The sequence below is a fragment of the Dryobates pubescens genome, chromosome 8 (genome assembly GCF_014839835.1).
Source record: "Dryobates pubescens isolate bDryPub1 chromosome 8, bDryPub1.pri, whole genome shotgun sequence".
Lineage (NCBI taxonomy): Eukaryota > Metazoa > Chordata > Aves > Piciformes > Picidae > Dryobates > Dryobates pubescens.
Window position 1 is genome coordinate 13,723,442 of NC_071619.1, and position 19,841 is coordinate 13,743,282.

General features: G+C 35.9%; 1 protein-coding gene across 3 annotated transcripts in view; it reads left to right on the top strand.

Moving 5' to 3' along the window:
• Positions 1 to 19,841, top strand: part of ADGRA1 (adhesion G protein-coupled receptor A1) — a 255,796-nt gene that overhangs the window by 223,012 nt on the left and 12,943 nt on the right. For all 3 annotated transcript variants that reach the window (XM_054163535.1, XM_054163533.1, XM_054163534.1), the window contains one exon: positions 3,855 to 4,000. In XM_054163535.1, coding sequence (XP_054019510.1) covers positions 3,855 to 4,000 — 146 coding nt within the window. The remainder of the gene's footprint in view (positions 1 to 3,854; positions 4,001 to 19,841) is intronic.

The window sequence follows — 19,841 nt, forward strand, 5'->3', positions numbered from 1 at the left end:
CCCTCTGGAAGTCCAAAATTTGTGTTTGAATCCAGTTAAACTAAGGAGATCCTAAGAGCTGTGCACTACATCCCAGGTAGCAATGGTAGGCAGAAAAGTATTACAGAAAGAGAAGAAAAAGAGCAGTTCTTTCTCCTCTAGCTATATATTTTTTTGAAAGAATGGGTGTGTAATTAATGTACTGTAATCAAGTTTGCCAGTTAGGGTGTCTGAAGCAAAGAATGCTATGTAAGAACTCTTGAGTGGTCTTTGGTTGGAAAGGTGCTGCATTTTTCAGCACTGTTGAGACAAGAGTCATATGGACAAGCAGGACTTTAGCTGGCTGAAAACTACTTGGAGCAACCTATGACAGCTAAAAACTTTCCACGCTATGCAATTAGGTATGCGTGGTCTCGGGTACCTGATTTGTAGGTCTCAACGTCTTGCTCTAAATGTTCTGTCTGTAAAGGAAACATGAGGTTATTTTAAGGCTAAAGGTTTTAAGATCATGAAATATTCACATCCAGTGCTGTTATAGACTGCAGAGAAATTCCTGAATCCCTTCATCTCACAGAAAAGAATCACTTTCAGTGTGCAGGATTAGTTGTTTAATCAGAATGTCAGTGCATATCCATATCCTCATTTAAATAGAACTGGCTGAAGAAGGACAGTCTTATCTGAAATATGATTACAACTGGAAACAGAGAAATTAAATTAAATACTAGGAGAAACAAAGACCTTTGTGTGCAAGTTGAAGCTGATCAAGAGAGCTTCTTGTTCCAAATTGTTTTGTATAATTGTGTGTTCTGACCATTACCATGGTAACTGCATGGTGTGGAACTTCAGTTACCTCTAAGGTACTGGAATTTATTGAAGGAGCACATACAGACAACAGCATCTTACTATAGAAAAGCATAGTCTTTTATTCAGTAGGTTGGAGCTTATTCCTGAACATAAGAGGTTTAAGAACACAGGACATAGAAAAATGAGTCAAAAAAAAAAAAAATGAGAGAGAGAGAATTTTCACCATATAACTGTGTCCATTAAATAGGTTTAGGTGCCAATCTATCTTCAATGTGTATGTCCTGACAGTTGTTTTCAGCCTGTCAGTGGAACACCTTACAAATAAGGTCGAACTTTAATATATTCAACCATAATCCTCTGTTCTGCGTGGAAGACTTGACCTTCCCACACAACTTTAAATGAAATACCTAAGTTCTACTTGTAGGGAAAACAGTTTTAAGTTAACACTTGAGTAATTAGTTTGTATGTGTTTATTGGCCTCTTAGGTTTTACAGAAGCACATATCCAGTAATAAGATCTACACAGATAAATTTATGCCATGAATCTTTAGTGCATAAACCTGAGGTTTAATTTTGCTAACAAAGGGAGAGTTTGCTGAATAGATATATCTTTGTGCTGCTCCCCATTCTGTTGAGCCTTGTTTTCTCCTCCTAAGTCGTGAGTTGTTATCCTGCGTATTTCTAGCATAGGATTCAGATGTCTTCTCACCTTAGGAGAGTTAGAAAGAGATGGGCCCACTGAAGGGGACAAAAAAAACATGCAGCCACAGCTCCTAAGTGCAGCAGTGAGGAAAATACATCTCTGTGGCATGACTGATATCACTGTGGAGATACGGAGAAGGAAAGCAGAGGGCAAAGCCCATTGAAACATTGAATTTTCAAGATGAGGTGTGACAAGCATTTCTTTACTAATTATTATTAATGGATTAATAAGAGGGAAAATTCTAGTCCAGAAAGCATGCTTTGTGATGGCAAGTGAGAAACAAAGTCATTACCACACAGAAGTAAGGGTATGGTTTCCATTGGAATTTAGTATAACAGTTCAGTGCACCCTTCCAAATTCCTTGTTTTTGTTATGCAGTATATGTCTCATCTCCAAATTGTCGCCATTGTCCTTCAAATCTGTCAGTCATGAGGAGTTCCTGTGTCATCAGCATATATCCTCTTTTCCTTTAAGCAAGAAATGCAAATGATTTTGTTTTGCTGGGTGTTGTTTTTTTGAGAGAAAGAGGCATATTATTAAAGAGCTAGTACAGAAGATGATAACACTTCTGTCTTTTGTCTGTGTTCAATTTGTCCATGTATCAGGAAGAACTAAGGTGCTGAAATGTGAGCACACTGTGAAGAAAAGTAATCTGATGAAGGTGTGGCATACTGATTATATTTTCAGTTCATTTGCCTCCTTGAAAGTTCACTAAAATTGTTTCAATGTACTATATTTAGGAATTTTACTCTGGTGGCTGATCATTTCTGCATATATGGCTATATATGTTGTCAGAATTTCACATGTAAGTGCCTTCTCACATACCTGCTGTTCATATTCTTATGGACTCCTTGGCATGCTTGTGTAGAAAAACTACAGAATATATAGTAGCAGTGCTATGTCAAAATGCAAAAGAAGTTATGAACCAAAGCTCTAGATTTTTTTGCAGTTGTGTCTCATGGTTCCCACCTCCTTTTTCTCCCCCTTTCTCCTCCCCCTTTTCTCCCTTCTGCTTTACTTCTGCACTCCCTGCCCTCCCTACCCCCAGCTCATAGTCATATTCACTGCTTCCCTACAGAAATGCTGCAAGCCGCATATGAACTAAGTCCAGACAGCACTAGCCACTGAACTGGCAGCGTCTGCCAGCTGATGGTACAAAGTTGTCTCATTCTCTTATTTCCACTTCTTTTACCTCAAGCAACAACAGCTACAAAGGCTTTATGCTCCCTTGTCTAATGTGTCAGACAAGTCCCAGGGAAAATTACAAAGGGTGTTCTGTTGCTGATATTCGCTGCTATCTTCAAGCTTTGTGCTATATTACTAAATAAAAACAAAATTCATTGACTTACTTTCTTTGCCCATCAATTATTTTGTTTTAAGTTGGGCAAAAATGAGCACTGGTTCAAATAAATCATTATAATAGATGCGTTAGCTTTATTCAGCAATTCTCTGTATTCCTTAAACATTTATGTGCTTTCCAATTATAGCAATATTTTACTTGTCACTGCAAAATGTCAGATTATTGCTTCAAAGGTAACCTCATTTTATATAATCAGATGGAGACTTAGCTGATGTAATAAAGCACTGGAGATTGGATAAAATTCCAATTACTGTTTCCATAGTAATGAATAACAATTACTAACGTAACAAAGATGTTAATATTTTAGAGGTGTTTGTACTTTATTTTACTTTCAATGATAAACACACCAGTTTCTTGGAGACAGGATGATAATAACACTGGTGAGGAGTTTGTATTTGCTTTCAAGGAAGGATGCCAGGATCTGTCATTTAATTTTAAAAACTGTAGGGCCAAGTGTATAACTTCCTTGAAATATGTCTGAAAGTAGTCTGGTTTTAGGCAAATAGCACTGATCCCATTACGAGAAGTCAGCCTTGGTTATGTGGAGCTGAGAGAGAGCTACAGCAGGATATTCCCGAAAAAATGAAGTAATAGAGTAGCATAATAGCAAGCACAAATGCTGGCCTCTCATTAGTTTTTAAATTGCATTGTCGTGATAAACTAAGAAAGCTTGCAACACAAAGTTTTGTGTCACTTTAAATCTAGGTGCAGAAAGTTGTCACTAATCAGGTTTTTAGAAAACAAATGTCTTTACAGTCTTGATTTCACAACATACCATCTGCTATCACAGATATTGTTTATGATAGATTAAATAACAGATTCCATCTGTTTTTTAAAAGTGTTTTCCCTGGTTAGAAATAACCAGAAAGAAGGATCAAAATTGATGCATTTACAAATTCAGTTAAAAAAAAATGTTTGCTTATACAATTCTGCCATAAGATACTTTTAAAACTCTTATTTTACTGATTCTTTTACTGACATGTTTAACTGTTTACTCTTTTTTTTTTAGGTTGGCATAGTATTACATTATTCTACACTCTCTACTATGCTATGGATTGGAGTAACTGCCAGGAATATTTATAAGCAAGTCACAAAAAAACCTCAGTCATGCCAAAACAGTGATCAACCTTCTTATCCAAAGCAACCACTACTCAGGTATGGAATATTACCTATACTTCTTTTTGTTTTCCTTAAATGTATTCCTAACCCATGAAATTTAAAGTCTCCTTTTTATTTCTGTATTCTTTATTTTTTACAGACTATAAATAGGATCCATAAAGAATTGAGTCACTTAAGTGTATCTAAAAATCTGAATATTTATTCTATGCTAATAGCTAACTCTGTGCAGGGGAATTAAATATGCAGAACTGGGATTGGATAGGTTCAGATCACCTTGATCTGAACAGGAGCAATTCAAATACATCTGTTGAGTTCTTACAGAAAATAAAAACTGACTTGCATCAGGGTTAAGGCATTATTTAATAATCAGAAACTATGTGATTAGGGCTCTGTCTTTACCCTTATCAATTCTGCTTGTAAATCTTGCTCACTCCATACTGATTGCCTAGTAACCTTCCTCATTCAACATCGGCGATCTAATGCTATTGCAGGAGCTATTGAAAGTCTGGACTCCCTGTCAGCTCTCTACATGGAGAAGTCTAACGTGTCTCTAAGTGAGACAGGTTACATATGGCAGTTGTAATGCAGTAAGAATTTTAACCAGATGCCTGTGAGATGCTGAAACTTCAAGCCAAAATAGTGTATCTACATTTTTAAAAAGCAAGCCCAAAACACCACTGGAACAAAGCAAACAACTTACCACAAACTAAGATTTCCAATCAAAGGAATGTAAGATGGATTCATTGTTTTTGACTGTAGCCATGAAAAAGTTAGATATTAGCTCAAGTTTTCTAGTGGAGGAAGGCTGAGAAAGAGGAACTTCCAAAGAACAGTTCCTACCATCTATCTTGAATGTTTGTATGAGGACAGGATGAACTGTCTCGCGGAGGTTCCTCTCTTTACATACAGGTCATGGAAAAACTTGAATGGTCAATTTACAGTTGATGCCTCATCTTTATAGTGAAGGGCAAGAAATGCAAGTTCTACTTGTTGTGGCTTTGCTGTGTAACATGCACGTTCGTGTACTCGTTTTAACAGACTTAGCTGATTTTATTTTGAACACAAAATGTTTATATAGTAGCATTTGCAGATGACTGTGAGGCTGTCAAAACTTGTTAAAGGTCTTTAGGAAGTTGCTGTCTGATTCTACTGAGTGAAATCTTTATTGACATGATTAGTTTTCTGCCAAAAAGCAGGTTATATTGAAAAAGGCATAAAATTGGTTAAAGTTAACATAAAATTTGTGTACTGAAGAGAAAAGCCATATTAGCTGTGTTTGGTGTAAGCAAGAGGATATACTTTGACTGAGGGTGCCTGACTTGGTAGTCAATGATTTACTATACCATTCTTCACAGAAAAGAGTATCACTCAGCTCATGGCAAAAGAAATAACTGCCAATTTTAAAATGCTGCAGTGTGCCTATTAAGGTAGAAAATTGTTACAGGTTACACAGATTTAGCATAGTGTATGTTCTTGAAATTCAGATCTTGTTTGAGTTGGAAAACAATAGGCAATCAGGTTACAGCAGAGATTACTCTCATTAGAATTGTTGTACCAGTCATATTGAAGTTCTCTTTAAAAATTAACAGTATATATATTTTAAGTTTAGTAGCAGAATTTATAAACCTCCTTTTAGCTTTAAGAGAGCATGAATATAATTGTTTAATAGCTGAGTGAAATCAGTTCCTTTTCTAACTCAGAGCACCACATGTCCTAGAGACACAGGCACTGAAATGTCTAATATGATTTCATAATGGTTAGTACTTGATTCAATGTAGTAAAGATCAATTGCCTTTCATGTAGAAAATGGGGCATAGTATATGGAAAATTAAAACTTGCTTTAAGCAAGGAAATACCAAAATTGTAATTAGTAATTGTTGTTCTTTTAGAATGATAATAATCATTTTCATGGGCACTTTAACTATCCTGGTTTTAATAAAATCAAAATTTTCTGTACCATAATATAGCTACAAAATCTATTTAAAATTGTTATATCTCAGTGTAAGAAATGTTTTAACTAGACAGTATTCTTGTATTTATAAGCTGATGACAGCCTTTATGCATATTGTGCCTCAAGTACATAAAAGATAAAATCACAGCTTGTCCAGGTCTGGATTTCTCTCCATTTGATACCAGTAGATAGCTAAATGAAATAAGATTTGTTTAAATGATGATTGAGTTAACTAGTTTCTGTGATCAGTGGTAGGAAGCATATAATGCAGTGTGCAAGACACTTTTAAACAAGAGGTAGTTTGTCAGTAATCCCTGTCAATAGAAGTATTTTTATTTGTGTTCCGGGTTTATTGGACACAAGTACATGAATACTTTTGTCAAGAACTGTAATACTTTGGTTTTCTCCTTTGGTCATTTCTGGTGATGGATGTATATGATAGACTGGGTCAACAGTTCACATATGAGTGTTTTTGTATTCCCTGTATATACGCTTGCTATAAGAGACATAAGGAATGAGTCAGTAAGTAGGGACCAGTGCCAAAAAGAATCAACGCATAAACCTGTGTCATGGAATTTAACAAGAAATTGTAAACATTCTCTCACCACATTTTTTCCAAGGAGACTGATCCACTCTAAATAGTAGCTGATACACTGAAAAAAAAACCAAAATCTAGTTGCCTCAGTTTCTCTGCCTGCTATTTGCATATTCATTTGATCTTTTCCTCCTAGTTTTTCTTGAGCTGTGGCAAGGTGGATTCTGTTATGTAAAATTATGGTTTTCTATTATTTTCTCTGTTCTGGATACAGTGATCAAAGTTGAAATATTTTTGCAGTGTAATTTTACTGGTACTTGTTCTTCATAACAGTAGGATTTTGAAAATTACATCTTTTTATAGATTAATCATATATGATGCATTATATTATATATTATACACCTTTTTTTTTGTATTATATATACTAGAGATGTTATATTCTTTATTAATTAAAAGAGTTAAACTCTCAGGGCCTGTGACTTTGATGACTGGAACCTACCATAACAGCTCTGCCATTTTTCATTAAATGTGCCTGGATGCTAATGAGGTGGATCAGATTAATGCATCACTGAATTTTGTGTATTGAAATACTGAACCCTAGCACTTCAACAGATAATGAAATTACTTCCTGTAAAATATACTCTCTGGTATTCTTAATAGAAATAAATTATTCTATCTGTTCATCCTCTGTGGACATTTGTTAAACCTTGCAGAGTTTGGCTTCTGACTCATCTGAAGTCAGATTTTCCCAGCAAAGACAAAGGGGCATGCAAGATTCAGCTATTACTTGCAATGTACAAACCTTCTCATCAGCCCAAGCTGAGGGACATTTAGTATTAGTTTTGAATACCTGATACGTGCATGCATTTTTTATGTGATGTTCTGTGCACATATGGATTAGACAGGAGTACAGACCAAGCAGAAAATATTTCTGAAAGATGTTCTGCTAACATCATTCCTGTCCAGTAAGATGGGGGGTGGGGAAGTGGACTAGTCTAATTTTAATAACTGCTGAATGGAATTGCATTCTAAACATTGAAATAAAAAATAATTGAGCTGCCAGATGGGCCAGAGATTGGTATTAAAGAGACTGGTTTTTATCTTAGGGTTAGGTACAAATGTGTCTCCTAAGTTCTTCCATCCTCTTTCATTCAGTTAACGTCTTGCAAGGTAACTTCAGTTTGCATGGCAAACTGAAGATTACTGAGAGTCTTAATAATCTGTATATGTCATAAACAAATAATGATGTGCATAGGCAAAGTTGCAGAATCAGCTGTAAAGTGTATAATAGGTGATGTCACTGCTGAGTTTCATCTTGCTGATTATGTAGCATTCTTTGAGAAGGTTTTTAAAAGGTTCTTACTAAAGTTGTGGTGCTTCTAGGAAAAGTACTTCATACAGTGCTTTACAAAAATTTGGGTATGTAGCTGGAATAGCCGTTTAGGAATGGATTGTACATCCTTCTCCGTATTCAGAGTACTAGACTTCGTACTATAGCTATTAAAAATGAACATAGAGAATTTGCAATTATCATAACTCAGGCAAATTAAATGAATTTTCAGCAGCACACTCAGCCTACAGTCAATACCAATGGCTTCAATTTAATTCTCTTACTGTTTTTAACTTTAAAAATTAAGAATTGTTTTAGACTCAGAAAGCAATTTGCATATTTCATATGTCTTTAACTGTCTTAACTGTATTTTGACTTCCACAGAAAAGACCTAGAAATAGTAGGTGAGAACCACCTGAACTGTATTACCTGGTAATGGATGTGTATGTGCATGTACATGTGTTTTTGCATCTGCTGTTCTACATGAGCTTGTGTATGGGCAAGTACATCATCCATACACTTCCAGAGGTCTGAGTCATGTGTTCAAAGTAGCAACAACAAGGGTCTTGCTTGTGTGAAATGTTTATCATGTGGTGATGACTAACAACCTACATCCTAATCACATGGATGTACAAGATGGGATAAAGTTCTTGCATCCTCCCCCTCTCCTGTGAAGGTGGCAGCAGCTCTTTGCAGTCATTCCCTGGCTCATTATTTCTCTCAACTACCTAAATATTAATCTGTAGTATCCAGCTAAGCAGTAGCTTTGTATCTTTATAACACTGAAGTATGTTACCTTTTTTCACTGCAAAAAGGGGAAACCTTGCTAAACTTTCAAATCCAGGAAAGCTGTCTCCTTTGGTTTGTGTCAGCCAGTTCAGTGATAATCCCTGTGCCTTGCAGTGAGGAGATTTTACAGACTTGTCTGATACCACAGAGGTCATGGCATCTCCTTACTGTTTGCTCAGAATGTTAACCCTGCTTACTTCAGGATGAACATTTAGATGCTTGATCTGAATTCTGACAAGTTAGAAACCAACTCATGGGCACAAATTAATCTACTGCTGTGTACTTTCCATCAGAAATTCATGATATGGCAATTTTTACTGAATAAGTTGCCAATAAAGCAGGCTATTTCTTGAATTTGAATTGCACACAATATTAATGATGTCATTGAAAATTGGCACATGATGTTTATACACCCTAATGGAGGTACTAAAACCACTCCAGCTATAAAGACTAAAGACTTCTTATATTTAGCTTCTCTTAAGAATGATTATGTCCTTTCTCAGAGAAAAACCTAGAATAAAAATAACTAAGACTTTCTAATATTCCTGAAATTGAAAGTGACTTCAGAAAATTATCTTGCTCTCAGAATCTAGAAAATTTCCCTTTTAAGTTGTAACTTATGATTGATTATCTTTGATAACAAGACTATCATTTATTGCAGCATAACAGCAGTGTAATGGGGGATCAAAATTTGACCATGGTAACAAATTCTATATTAAACGTCAAGTTTGCCAAATATGTCATGGCATTTTCTTGGCCATGTTCTTTTCTGGATTTTGAGTGTGAATCATATGAAGTGACTAAATTTACATTCCAACAGACACAGACATTATTTGTCTTCTTGACATCAGCAGCTCTGAAATTCAGTTAACTTCTAGTGCATTTTTCACTAGCAATGGCTCTCATGAATTCTTGTCTTCTGATATCAAACAATGATGAGAGGGAGAGAGAAAGAGGTCAGGTGAAAAATATTGTTTTCTTCTCTATGGTATGCCCTTAAATATTAATCCTTCTAATCTTGATCCATGGAAGACCATTTTTCCTTCCTGCTGTGAACATACCAAACCACCCCTATAAAGTTTAATCATAGAATTGTCCAGGATGGAAGGTCATCTAGTCCAACCTTCCCGCAGTCAGCAGGGACAACCTCAACTACACCAGGTTGCCCAGGATCTTGTCGAGTCTTACATCGAATATCTCCAGGGAAGGAGCCTCAACCACCTCCCTGGGCAACCTGTTCCAGTGTTCCACCACCCTCATAGTGAAGAACTTCTTCCTGATATCCAGTCTAAATCTGCCTTTCTCTAATTTGAAGCCATGCCCTCTCGCTCTGTCAGGGGACAGAATATTTTGATGTGGGCAGGGTCAGTCACCAGGAAGTTTAATGCCTCTGATATATCAACACTTCTTACATTAGTTCTTGGAAGTTAAGACTAGAAAATTTTCTTTTCCAGTGTATAGTTGTAGATGATTTTCAAATTGTGCTGTAAGTAGTTAGGTTCATTATTGAGCAATGGAAGTTCTTGCAATCCTCCTGTATTTGCAAGGCAGCTGGTAGCCTTAATACCACAAGACCAGGCCATGTATCCCAGAAAGAAACAAGTGTGTAATGGCTGCTTTCATACCTGTTATCTGCAAATTGTCATTCCCATGTTTCTCATTTCAGTATTTATCATATTTCCCAGGAAGGAGAACACCCATATTGCTGAAATGTAATTTTAAATTTGTTGCCTTTGATAAAAATTGAATGTAAGAGCAGCCACGTTTTCCTTCCAGCTATTAGTTTAGTTTTATTCACCAAAATAAGACTCATAACATCAAAATAAGCTAGTATATTGTTATAGTAAAGTAATCTAAGGATAAGAGCCCTTCCAAGATTTTATTTTGGGTTAATTAGGGAGCTAATCTTTTGAACAATGCCGTTTTCTGAAGATAATGTTAATAACTCTGACATTCAAAGATAGCACAACACAGCTAATGATACAACAGTACCACCAGAAATACTGATCTTATCAGACTGTACTGTGTCATATCAGGCCACCAGTTTAAGAAAGTTCTAAAAAGAAATCCAACCAGGCACAAAGAACTGCAATACTGGGACTTCAGCCAGAACAACCAGAAAGAATCTTTCACCTGACAGATAAAACCTAGAGCCAGCAAAAAACCCAGAAGCCTAAGAACAAAACACACTGTTTAAGTCTGTTCATTATGAATGAGATAGAGAGAGGGGATTGCAGAACATAAAGGTACTTGGAATTTGGTTGGATACTTTAGGGACATATTGATATTACTGGCTGTTTAACATGATCACTCTTAAAAACCTGATATATGGTCAAAGGGAGTCATGGTTTATAGCCAGAGCCATTTTATTGCTAGCTAGCAATGTAACTGAAAGCTCTGCAGTGGAAAAGGAGTATAAAATGGTAACAAGGGAAGCATTTTCATGAATTCTTCTCATTCAATTTCAGCCTGAAACTAAATGAATTTACACCATGCAGGGGAAAATTATTTTAGGTTAAAGAAAAATGTTTAATTCAGCTTTGAATTAATTGTTCCACGAAAGAACATTTTCAGTAAAACCAAAATATTCAAATATTAAGGAGATTCATAGTAGCAATATATTTTCAGTGCTATCCTAAGAATGCTGTTCCACTTTTCAGAGGCCATGTAAAGATTCATGGCAGGCAGTGCAGGACTGCCAGTGTATGATGTCACTGTGTGTAAGTATTTTCAGGCATACGCTGAATCAAGCAGAAGTGATTAGAACTTTGCTTCTCCACTTTTAAGGTGAATGATTGAAATACTGTGTTATCAAAAGCAAGATGGCAACAGACCCACCCCGTTTATCCTTAGTTATGTTTCATCTGGCTTGCGAATGGTGACTCAGACTGCAAGTGTTTGAAAAGTTTGTTCTTACTTCCTAGTTGGTAATGCTGGTCTTCAATTATGCCCTGAATGTACTATCAAATGTGAATGCCTGGATTAGAGGTTCCTCTTTGATTTGATTATATTTCAAGTGTTGCAATCAAAGTGGAAAAAGGGTTTTGTTACTTAACTTCATTACATAACTTCATTAGCAGGTGAGACACACATGATGTTGACGCTTTCTGAAGTAGAAATCCAATAATACCAAATTTTTAAGAGATATTGGAGTAGAAGGTGAAGTTTTACTCTCTTTGTTTGAAGAACAGTGTCTGAGCAGCTTACTCTAGCTTTTTATAATAGTATAGTTGAAAACACATCGTTTATGGTTATTGAGAAAGGAACTTATGTCAACCTACTACTTGTAAACAAGCTGTGAAAGAGCTTAGCAAGTTACGTGTCAAGACTGAAACTCTCCCCAGTTCTAAAGCTGTTGACAAATGTAGCCAAGAGAAAAAGAAAAGGAAAAAGAAAAGGAAAAAAAAGGGAAAAAAAAAGAAAAAAAATGAAAGAAAATTACAACATCTGAGTGATAACTGGTCATTTAATGAGGGAATGGTGTTCTTGGGACTTAGAAATTTCAACTGTATGAGTTATGGTATCTACATAATACTGTGAACTTCCAGGTGATTTGCAATGATTCCCTTGATGTATTCAGATTTGAAAGAATGTAAATGCAACATGCTGATCTGCAGAACTGCATTAGACTGAATTTTCCAGCTGCTTTTATCATGAGTTCATATCTAGGTATTTCCTGGAAATTTAGGATTCACTGTTCCTTGCCTTAACGTTTTCTAGAATTCAAGCTAGTCATATACATAATCGTGGAGAATAAATTGGAGGGTAGGACAAGCTTGATAAAATGTTCCATGTTTTGATATGCTGCCCCAGGCAAAATGTAAAATGCTGATTGGGAATTTTGCAAGTTCTAAAAATCCTTGAAGATAATATATTCAAACTCCAATGGGAGCTTTGTAGAAAACTTTATCAGATTTGAAAGAGCTAAATATTTTCTCAGATGATCCTCTGATGTCATATAAATTAAACTTGATTATGTAAAAAAGCTGTAAAGAGAAAGGCATGAGATAATTTAAAATGCGTTTATTGCCATAGTATGGACAAAGAACTAAGATTCCCATCTGCAGGAACTAATTTCACCACAGTCCCATCTTTTAATGGTGGATGATTTGATGATCTCAAAGTTCTCTTCCAACCTCAACAGTTCTATGATTCTATGATTGCAGTATTTTTTTTTATTAGGATCATTTAAAAATGAAGCCTTTGTTTCATTTAAATAAAGCCAGCATCAAATTAAATACAAATTCTTTCTTATGAAAATTATTGTATGAGAAAGATGGAACTCCAAGCTTGTTGCAAGACACCTCTATTTTAACTGGGCATTGGTATATATCCAGCTTAACTGTGATGTAAGCCACAATGTTGCAAGAAAACATAAGACATGAAAGACAGTGAAGTATTTTGTGTAGCCTGGTAAACTGCCATGTCACAGAAACTGTGAGCTATATTAGGACATGAAATTTTGCCTCCAAATAAAATAGAGAATCAAAGTGAAAGTGATACAAAAAGCATCTAAAGAAAAGCAAAGGACAAGTCTTGAAACAAAGTCTAGAACATACAGACCTCAGGAGAGCTGCAGAAAGTGTCAGAGAGATCACTCAGGTCATGAGGGCATCTGAGATGATGATGAAACTAGAAAGAGAAAAACACTAGCTTGCAGAAAGGTAAGAGATAAGGAAACTCACATTAGGTAAAAAATTTATCATGTATTTTAAATGTCCGTATCTGTCCTTAGCTATCTTCTGTAATTTCTGTTCTGACCCTATTCCTGATATTTCTTATTGGGATAGTAAATCACCTCCCTGTTTGTGAGATATGCCCCTTGAGCAGTTCCACAGTTGAAAGGGTGGAAAAGGAAAGGGAATGTGTGTAACTCCTTATTTGCCATGACAGCCACTTAAAAAACAAACAAAGAAAGAAACAAAACAAAACAAAAAACCCCTCACATTAAAATAGAAGAAATACATGAACTCAAATCACTTGAAATTTGTGGACCTTCACTGCTGGTTGAGAGTGTTTGCAGCAATATTGATGATAGGTTTAAAATGTATTGATAACAAAACTCTCTAAAACTATTGAAGGCAGGACAGCAAAGACTAGGTTTAAGTTGCACTAGGGGGTAAATAGGTTGATAGTAGAAAAATATTTGAAACTATGCAAACAGTTGACAATTAAAACAGATTACCCGGGAGGCTGCAGAAACTCTGTCATAAGCAATTTGCTCACATGGATAAGATGAAGCCAGGCCAGTCATAATAGACTTTTGATGTGACCCTGCCTCCGAGCTTTTGAGTGGACTAAATCACTTCTTGATGTTCATTCCTACCCTACAGTTCTGGTATTCCTAAACCAAGTCATTTTTTCCTAGCAATATTCATTTTCCATACCTTTATTTACTACTGAATTCCTACAGCCTTGCTTCTCTTCTAAAAAAAATCTTGTGTTTTATTATGCAAGCAAATTCTGACAGAAGAGACTTTGAAACTAACATGCTCCAAATACGCCTTCAGTGTTTGGAAATGTTATGAGTTCTGTAAAACCTGGCTGCTGCTCCTCCAGGTATTTTTATTCAGGTACCGTGTTACTATATAAAATATAACAAAAATTAGGCCAGCCTCTGCTCTGAAACATCCACACCTACAACAGGATTTCACTTGGAGTTGCACATACTTAATCACAGGAAGATTTTGGTTCAGAGGTGGAAATTATTGCTTATTGCTACTTACAAATAAAAGCGGGGAATTTTCTGGCATTTTAATGATGGAGGGTAAAATAATTTAAATATATAATATTTCACAAAACTTAGCAAATTAGAATAGCCAGATTAAACTTTATGCTTATATTGATTGAGTATTCAAACAAAGGACTGATGTCATTATTATTGGATCACACATGGTACTCAGGGAATCATTCAAGATTTTATCTGAAAGTGAACATTGCTTAGGTTTTCCATGAAAGAAAACTTGGTCCCATGAGATGCCTGACTTACTATCTATTAATTAGGAGGGAGGAGAACTTCAGAGCACAAACTGAAGATCATTTGTGTTTTCTTTGCAATATTTATGATCAGTGTCAAGAAATTGGAGTTTTCAGAGATTTACCTTCAAATATTCTATATGATTCCTCTGGGAAGTAGTTTTCAGTTCCAGCATGCCTTGTCTTGTAGCTGTGCTTATTGCAAATAGTCACAACTGTAGGTACAGGTAACACACTAAGAACATTATCTACAAGGTTATGCCTATAAATGTCTGAACAGATCATCTATTCACCTGTCTTACTGCTTTAGTTTCTCTGTTAATCTTTTACTTTTGCAGTCATTAGTTGCATAGGTTCATTATGGAGGGTCCCTGAATTTGTGGTATTTGTTAACTATAGAAGTCATGAGTAGTCAGTCACAGCACCTTGCTTCTTCATATTAGATGAGTTTGAAGACATCTGGAATGCTGAAAAATAAACCTATACTGGAAGAATTAATTTATAAGAAATAACCATCTTTACAGAATAAAAAAAATGGATGCATGGAAACAGGGCGAAAGAGTTGTGGTGAACGTGGTAGTCTGTCACAATTGATGTTCTTCAGAGCTCAGTATTGTGGCCTGTTTGCTTCAATATCTAAATTAATAATCAGGATGAGAGGATAGAGAGCATCCTCAATGAGTTTGCAGTCAACACTAGCTTAGGTAGGTGTGTCAATCTGCTTGACGTTAGGGAGGATCTACAGAGGGATCTGGCTGAGGTCAATGGTATGAGGTTCAGGGAAGTACTGGGTCCAGAACTTGGGTCACAACAACCCCATGCAATGAGGAGTGGCTGCGAAGCTGACTGGTGGAAAAGGACCAGGGAAGTGTTAGAGCCATCATTCCTGGAGATGTTTAAAAGACATGCAGATGCAGCACGCAACATGGCTTAGTGGTGAGTGACATGGCTTAGTGGTGACCTACGTTATTAGGTTAAGGGTTGGACTAGAGGATCTTAAAGGTCTCTTCCAAGCAAAGTGATTCTGTTACTCTAGGCATACCACTTTGGATTTTCTTTTCTGGGATTACTGACGTCAGTAAAACTCATTCTCATGAATCAAAAAGATAAGGAACAGCAATCATGGGCACATTACTGTATTCTCCCTGCATGTATTTAAGAGAGTGTTTTCCAATTATAGAGAACACTTTACTTTTTTCTAAGGTTCTGGTACTGGCAAATCTGATAACAGTTAGCACCTCTAGTAAACCTAAGCAGCCTTTGACCTGTAAAATTGAGCGATGAAAAGGTTTTCTAGTTTTGTGATGATGCCAATGGCTGCTGTTCATTCCTTTTTCTGCATTACTAATGCAGTAACATTCTGTAACTGATGTGTCATTCCTAGCTTTAATTAATATTTCTTAATTATATTTGTCAAGATAACTCCCTCTTTGCTTGTCCTTTTCTTTCAAAGTTTCACAGTCAATTCTGGCTGAGTGCTACAAGAAACCCTATGATTATTTTTTTTAGAGACTTACCCTTTGACCTTTTTATGTATGATGGAAAAGCTTTGTTTTTGCTTCTGGTTAAAATCTGGGATAGGGATCACCAAAAATAGATTTCTGTGTATGTCAGTTTTTAAACAACAGAGCAAAAAGCAAATGTTCATGCCATCATCATAGATATAACATTTTCTGTAGCTCAACTTAGTAAGACTAAAACCGACAGCAGTAAAAGTCCTCAACATTAAAGCTAAAAATTGGGGTTGACATGAATTCATGCAATTGTACCTTTGTTTCTTACTTTTCAATAGAGTAAATTAAGGACAAGATGTCAACCTGAATTTTTACCAATAAATCTAAATCTCCATGGTTTTGCAGAGTCACAACATTAATTGAACACAGTTTGTCTACGATTTAAATAGCAGGGTAATTCATAATCATTCTTTTATGTATGGCATGAAAAGAGAATGCTTTTTGCTGCCTCTACATTAGCAGATTGAATTAGGTTGTATGGAATGTGAAGGAGAAAGTGTTCCAGAAAGACTCAAAAGTCCAAAACCATGAGGGAAAGTTATTTCCATCACGTTTTAACGCTTCACTGCTGCTTGTTACTTTTAGTAACACCTTGTCGGTAACATTTTACATTCTTGGCTACCTGGGTATCTGTCAAGATGATAAATTGGAAGTTGTAGATGTGGATAACATTGCATAAATCCTCATGTAAGGTTTTCTTCATTAAAACGAGCCTGGAAAAGTAAGCTTTTTCTATTTTGCAAATGGTAAGGGTGAAATTTTGGATTTCTAGCGTTCCTTTCTGTATGAGTCTTGAATGTAAGTAGTGGTTGCATATGCAATAGATAAATGTTACAAATGTGGCCAGCTGTAAATCTGAATTATCATTCATGGGAGGTAACAATGTCTTTTGATATATCTTCTTCTTCTGAAAAGGAAGCTGAAGTCAATATTCACAAATAATGAGATAATTGATATGCAGAAAAATTTCTGTTCAGAAAAAAAAATTGAAGTGGTTCCTCTTAAAATAGTTTGTGCTTTTTTATCTCAGCTATATTTAAATATCTCATTTAAATTTTCTAGCACATAAATTCTCAGTGCCTCTAGTCTTTGTGGAGTGCAGGCTCATTCTTGAGGCTGGCACTCTATTATGTTCTGCTGCTCTGTAGAAGTACTGAAATTCTTTATGAGTATTTATGAACAAAGATAACATGAGGATAGAAATATGAACAAATTAAGAGCCACGTGTTTAACTTTACAAAGCATCTTACACAATACTTTTGTTTCTTTCTTTCTTTGTTTTTTTGTTTGTTTGGGGGTTTTTGTTAGATTTTTTCCTGTGTGCAGCCTTGGTGTGTAAAAGTAGTATCTTCAGAATTGAGACATCTAGTCACTTAGGATGTATCTTAGGGTGTTAATATCCATGCCTTGCACTGACTTCACCTGAAAAAGTTTCTGTATGCCTTTCTTTATGATTGAAAGTATTCAGAGCAGATGAAAATCATGTCTTGGATGTCTGAGGTTATGGGGAGTTTTTTATATTCCAGGGATGCCCTTTCCTTAACTAACCTGTGGAAAATCCTTAAAATGTAAAAAATACTCCAAATATCAAACTATTTTAAAGTGGGAACCAAAATTAAGCACAGAGTGCCTTCCTTTACTGTGTAGTGAATATGGACTAGAGAGGAATTCAAAACCTGCTTATATGCTTTTGACATCAGAAACAATTCCTTTCAGAAATCTGTTTAATTTTTTCTCTAAAAATGTGGGTTTGATTTGATGTCAAAAGCATGGTAGCTGGAAAAATTCAGCAGAAAGGGTTTTGTGGTTTCCATGGATCTTCTGTGTAGATGCATTTTTTATTTTAAATGGCCCTCTGGGTTTGTGACTGAATACTTCTTGTAGACCAAGAAGATTTAATAATCAAAATGATATTATTTTTATTTAGTGTGTGGTTTCTTCATGTCTTAAACAAGACTGTTTGTACTCTCACTTTGCCTGAGGATATATCCTACTCTAGCTGTGTGATTAGATTTTAGATACATGCAGTTGAAAATAAACCCAATTACCTAAATAGATGGAAGGTAGAAGTAAATTGTGATTAGCACATAATTGTAAAACCAGAGATGCAGAAGCCTGAAACACTGCTTGATTTGGGGGATGTATCACCTCATCCTTAACAGTATTTTAAAGAAGAGAGATGTATTACCTTATTGGTGAAATCCTCAGAAACAATAAGAATTCTTTAATACTTTGAAGTTTTCATATTTAAAATCCAATTGAGCTACCTCTGTCTATTATCTGTGCACATACAATATAAATGTGTCTTGGGTATTGTAGGTGGGTGTCATTCAACAGTATGCATAGAGTATGCTGAACAAATCTAGGTAAAGAAATTTAGAATAGAATAGAACAGAGTAAACCAGGTTGGAAGAGACCTTCAAGATCATCGTGTCCAGCCTATCATCCAATACCACCTAATCAACTAAACCATGGCACCAAGCGCCCCATCCAGCCTCTTCCTAAACACCTCCAGTGATGGTGACTCCACCACCTCCCTGGGCAGCCCATTCCAATGGCCAATCACTCTTTCTAAGAACTTCTTCCTAACATCCAGACTAAACCTCCCCTGGTGCAACTTGAGACTGTGTCCTCTTGTTCTAGTGCTGGTTGCCTGGGAGAAGAGACCACCCTCCACCTGTCTACAACCTCCCTTCAGGTAGTTGTAGACAGCAATAAGGTCCCCCCTGAGCCTCCACTTCTCCAGGCTAAGCAACCCCAGCTCCCTCAGCCTCTCTTCATAGGGCTTGTGTTCCAAACCCCTCACCAACTTTGTTGCCCTTCTCTGGACACGTTCCAGCAAGTCAACCTCCTTCCTAAACTGAGGGGCCCAGAACTGGACACAATACTCAAGGTGTGGCCTGACCAGTGCAGTGTACAGGGGCCGTGGTTTTTATACCACTGTTCTGTAAACTTCAGAAGAAACCACTTTATAAGGAGACCTGAATATATTAAATAGGAATCTATTTAATTTGAAAAATAAGTATGTTGCATGATGGCCAGAACATGTATAATTTTAAAGTATTTCTGAGAGTACCCTGTATAACAGTAATCACTGAATGGTTGCCAGAACCCAGCTGATTCATTTAGCAGTTTTACGTACAATTATGTGTATTTCAGTGAAGAAAGAAATTTTTAATTCTTTTTCTTTTCAGAAATGGGAGACTTCCTGGGGTGACATTAGATTTCCTCAACATGTTATTTTAATATTTCAATTATTTTAATAGCCTGTGTCAATGAAACAAGCTTTCTAAGATACTTGAAGGTCCTCTTGTGAAAGGTGGAAATAGTATGTTTTCAGGTGATGTAAAAATCACAGAACAAGGACTTGACTGGTCCATTTGGAATTAACTATGTACATATATATATACTGCAGAAGAAAAAGCATTCTTCTTGACAAAGAAAACTTGCCTACAGAGGAAGTAAGCATTAAACTCAGTCATGCACAAGAAATGGGGATTCAAGGAGTTTTGTAGATGACTGCCATAATAAATAAAGGAATTGACATAAATTCCTTTTTAAGCATACAGTTTCAAAGTTTAGTCATACACCAGAAGCCTCTGTCAGTGACTTCCACAGCTGACCCAAATTAAAATATATTTTGTCCTGCTAATAGTTTCATTTTGTCCCTTTGGTAGGCTTAATGAAATATTACATTAAGTGAAATCAAAGAAATCCGTATTTTCTATTTAAAATTCAAGGTGATTCTACTGACAGCCATAAAACATTGATACTAATATAAT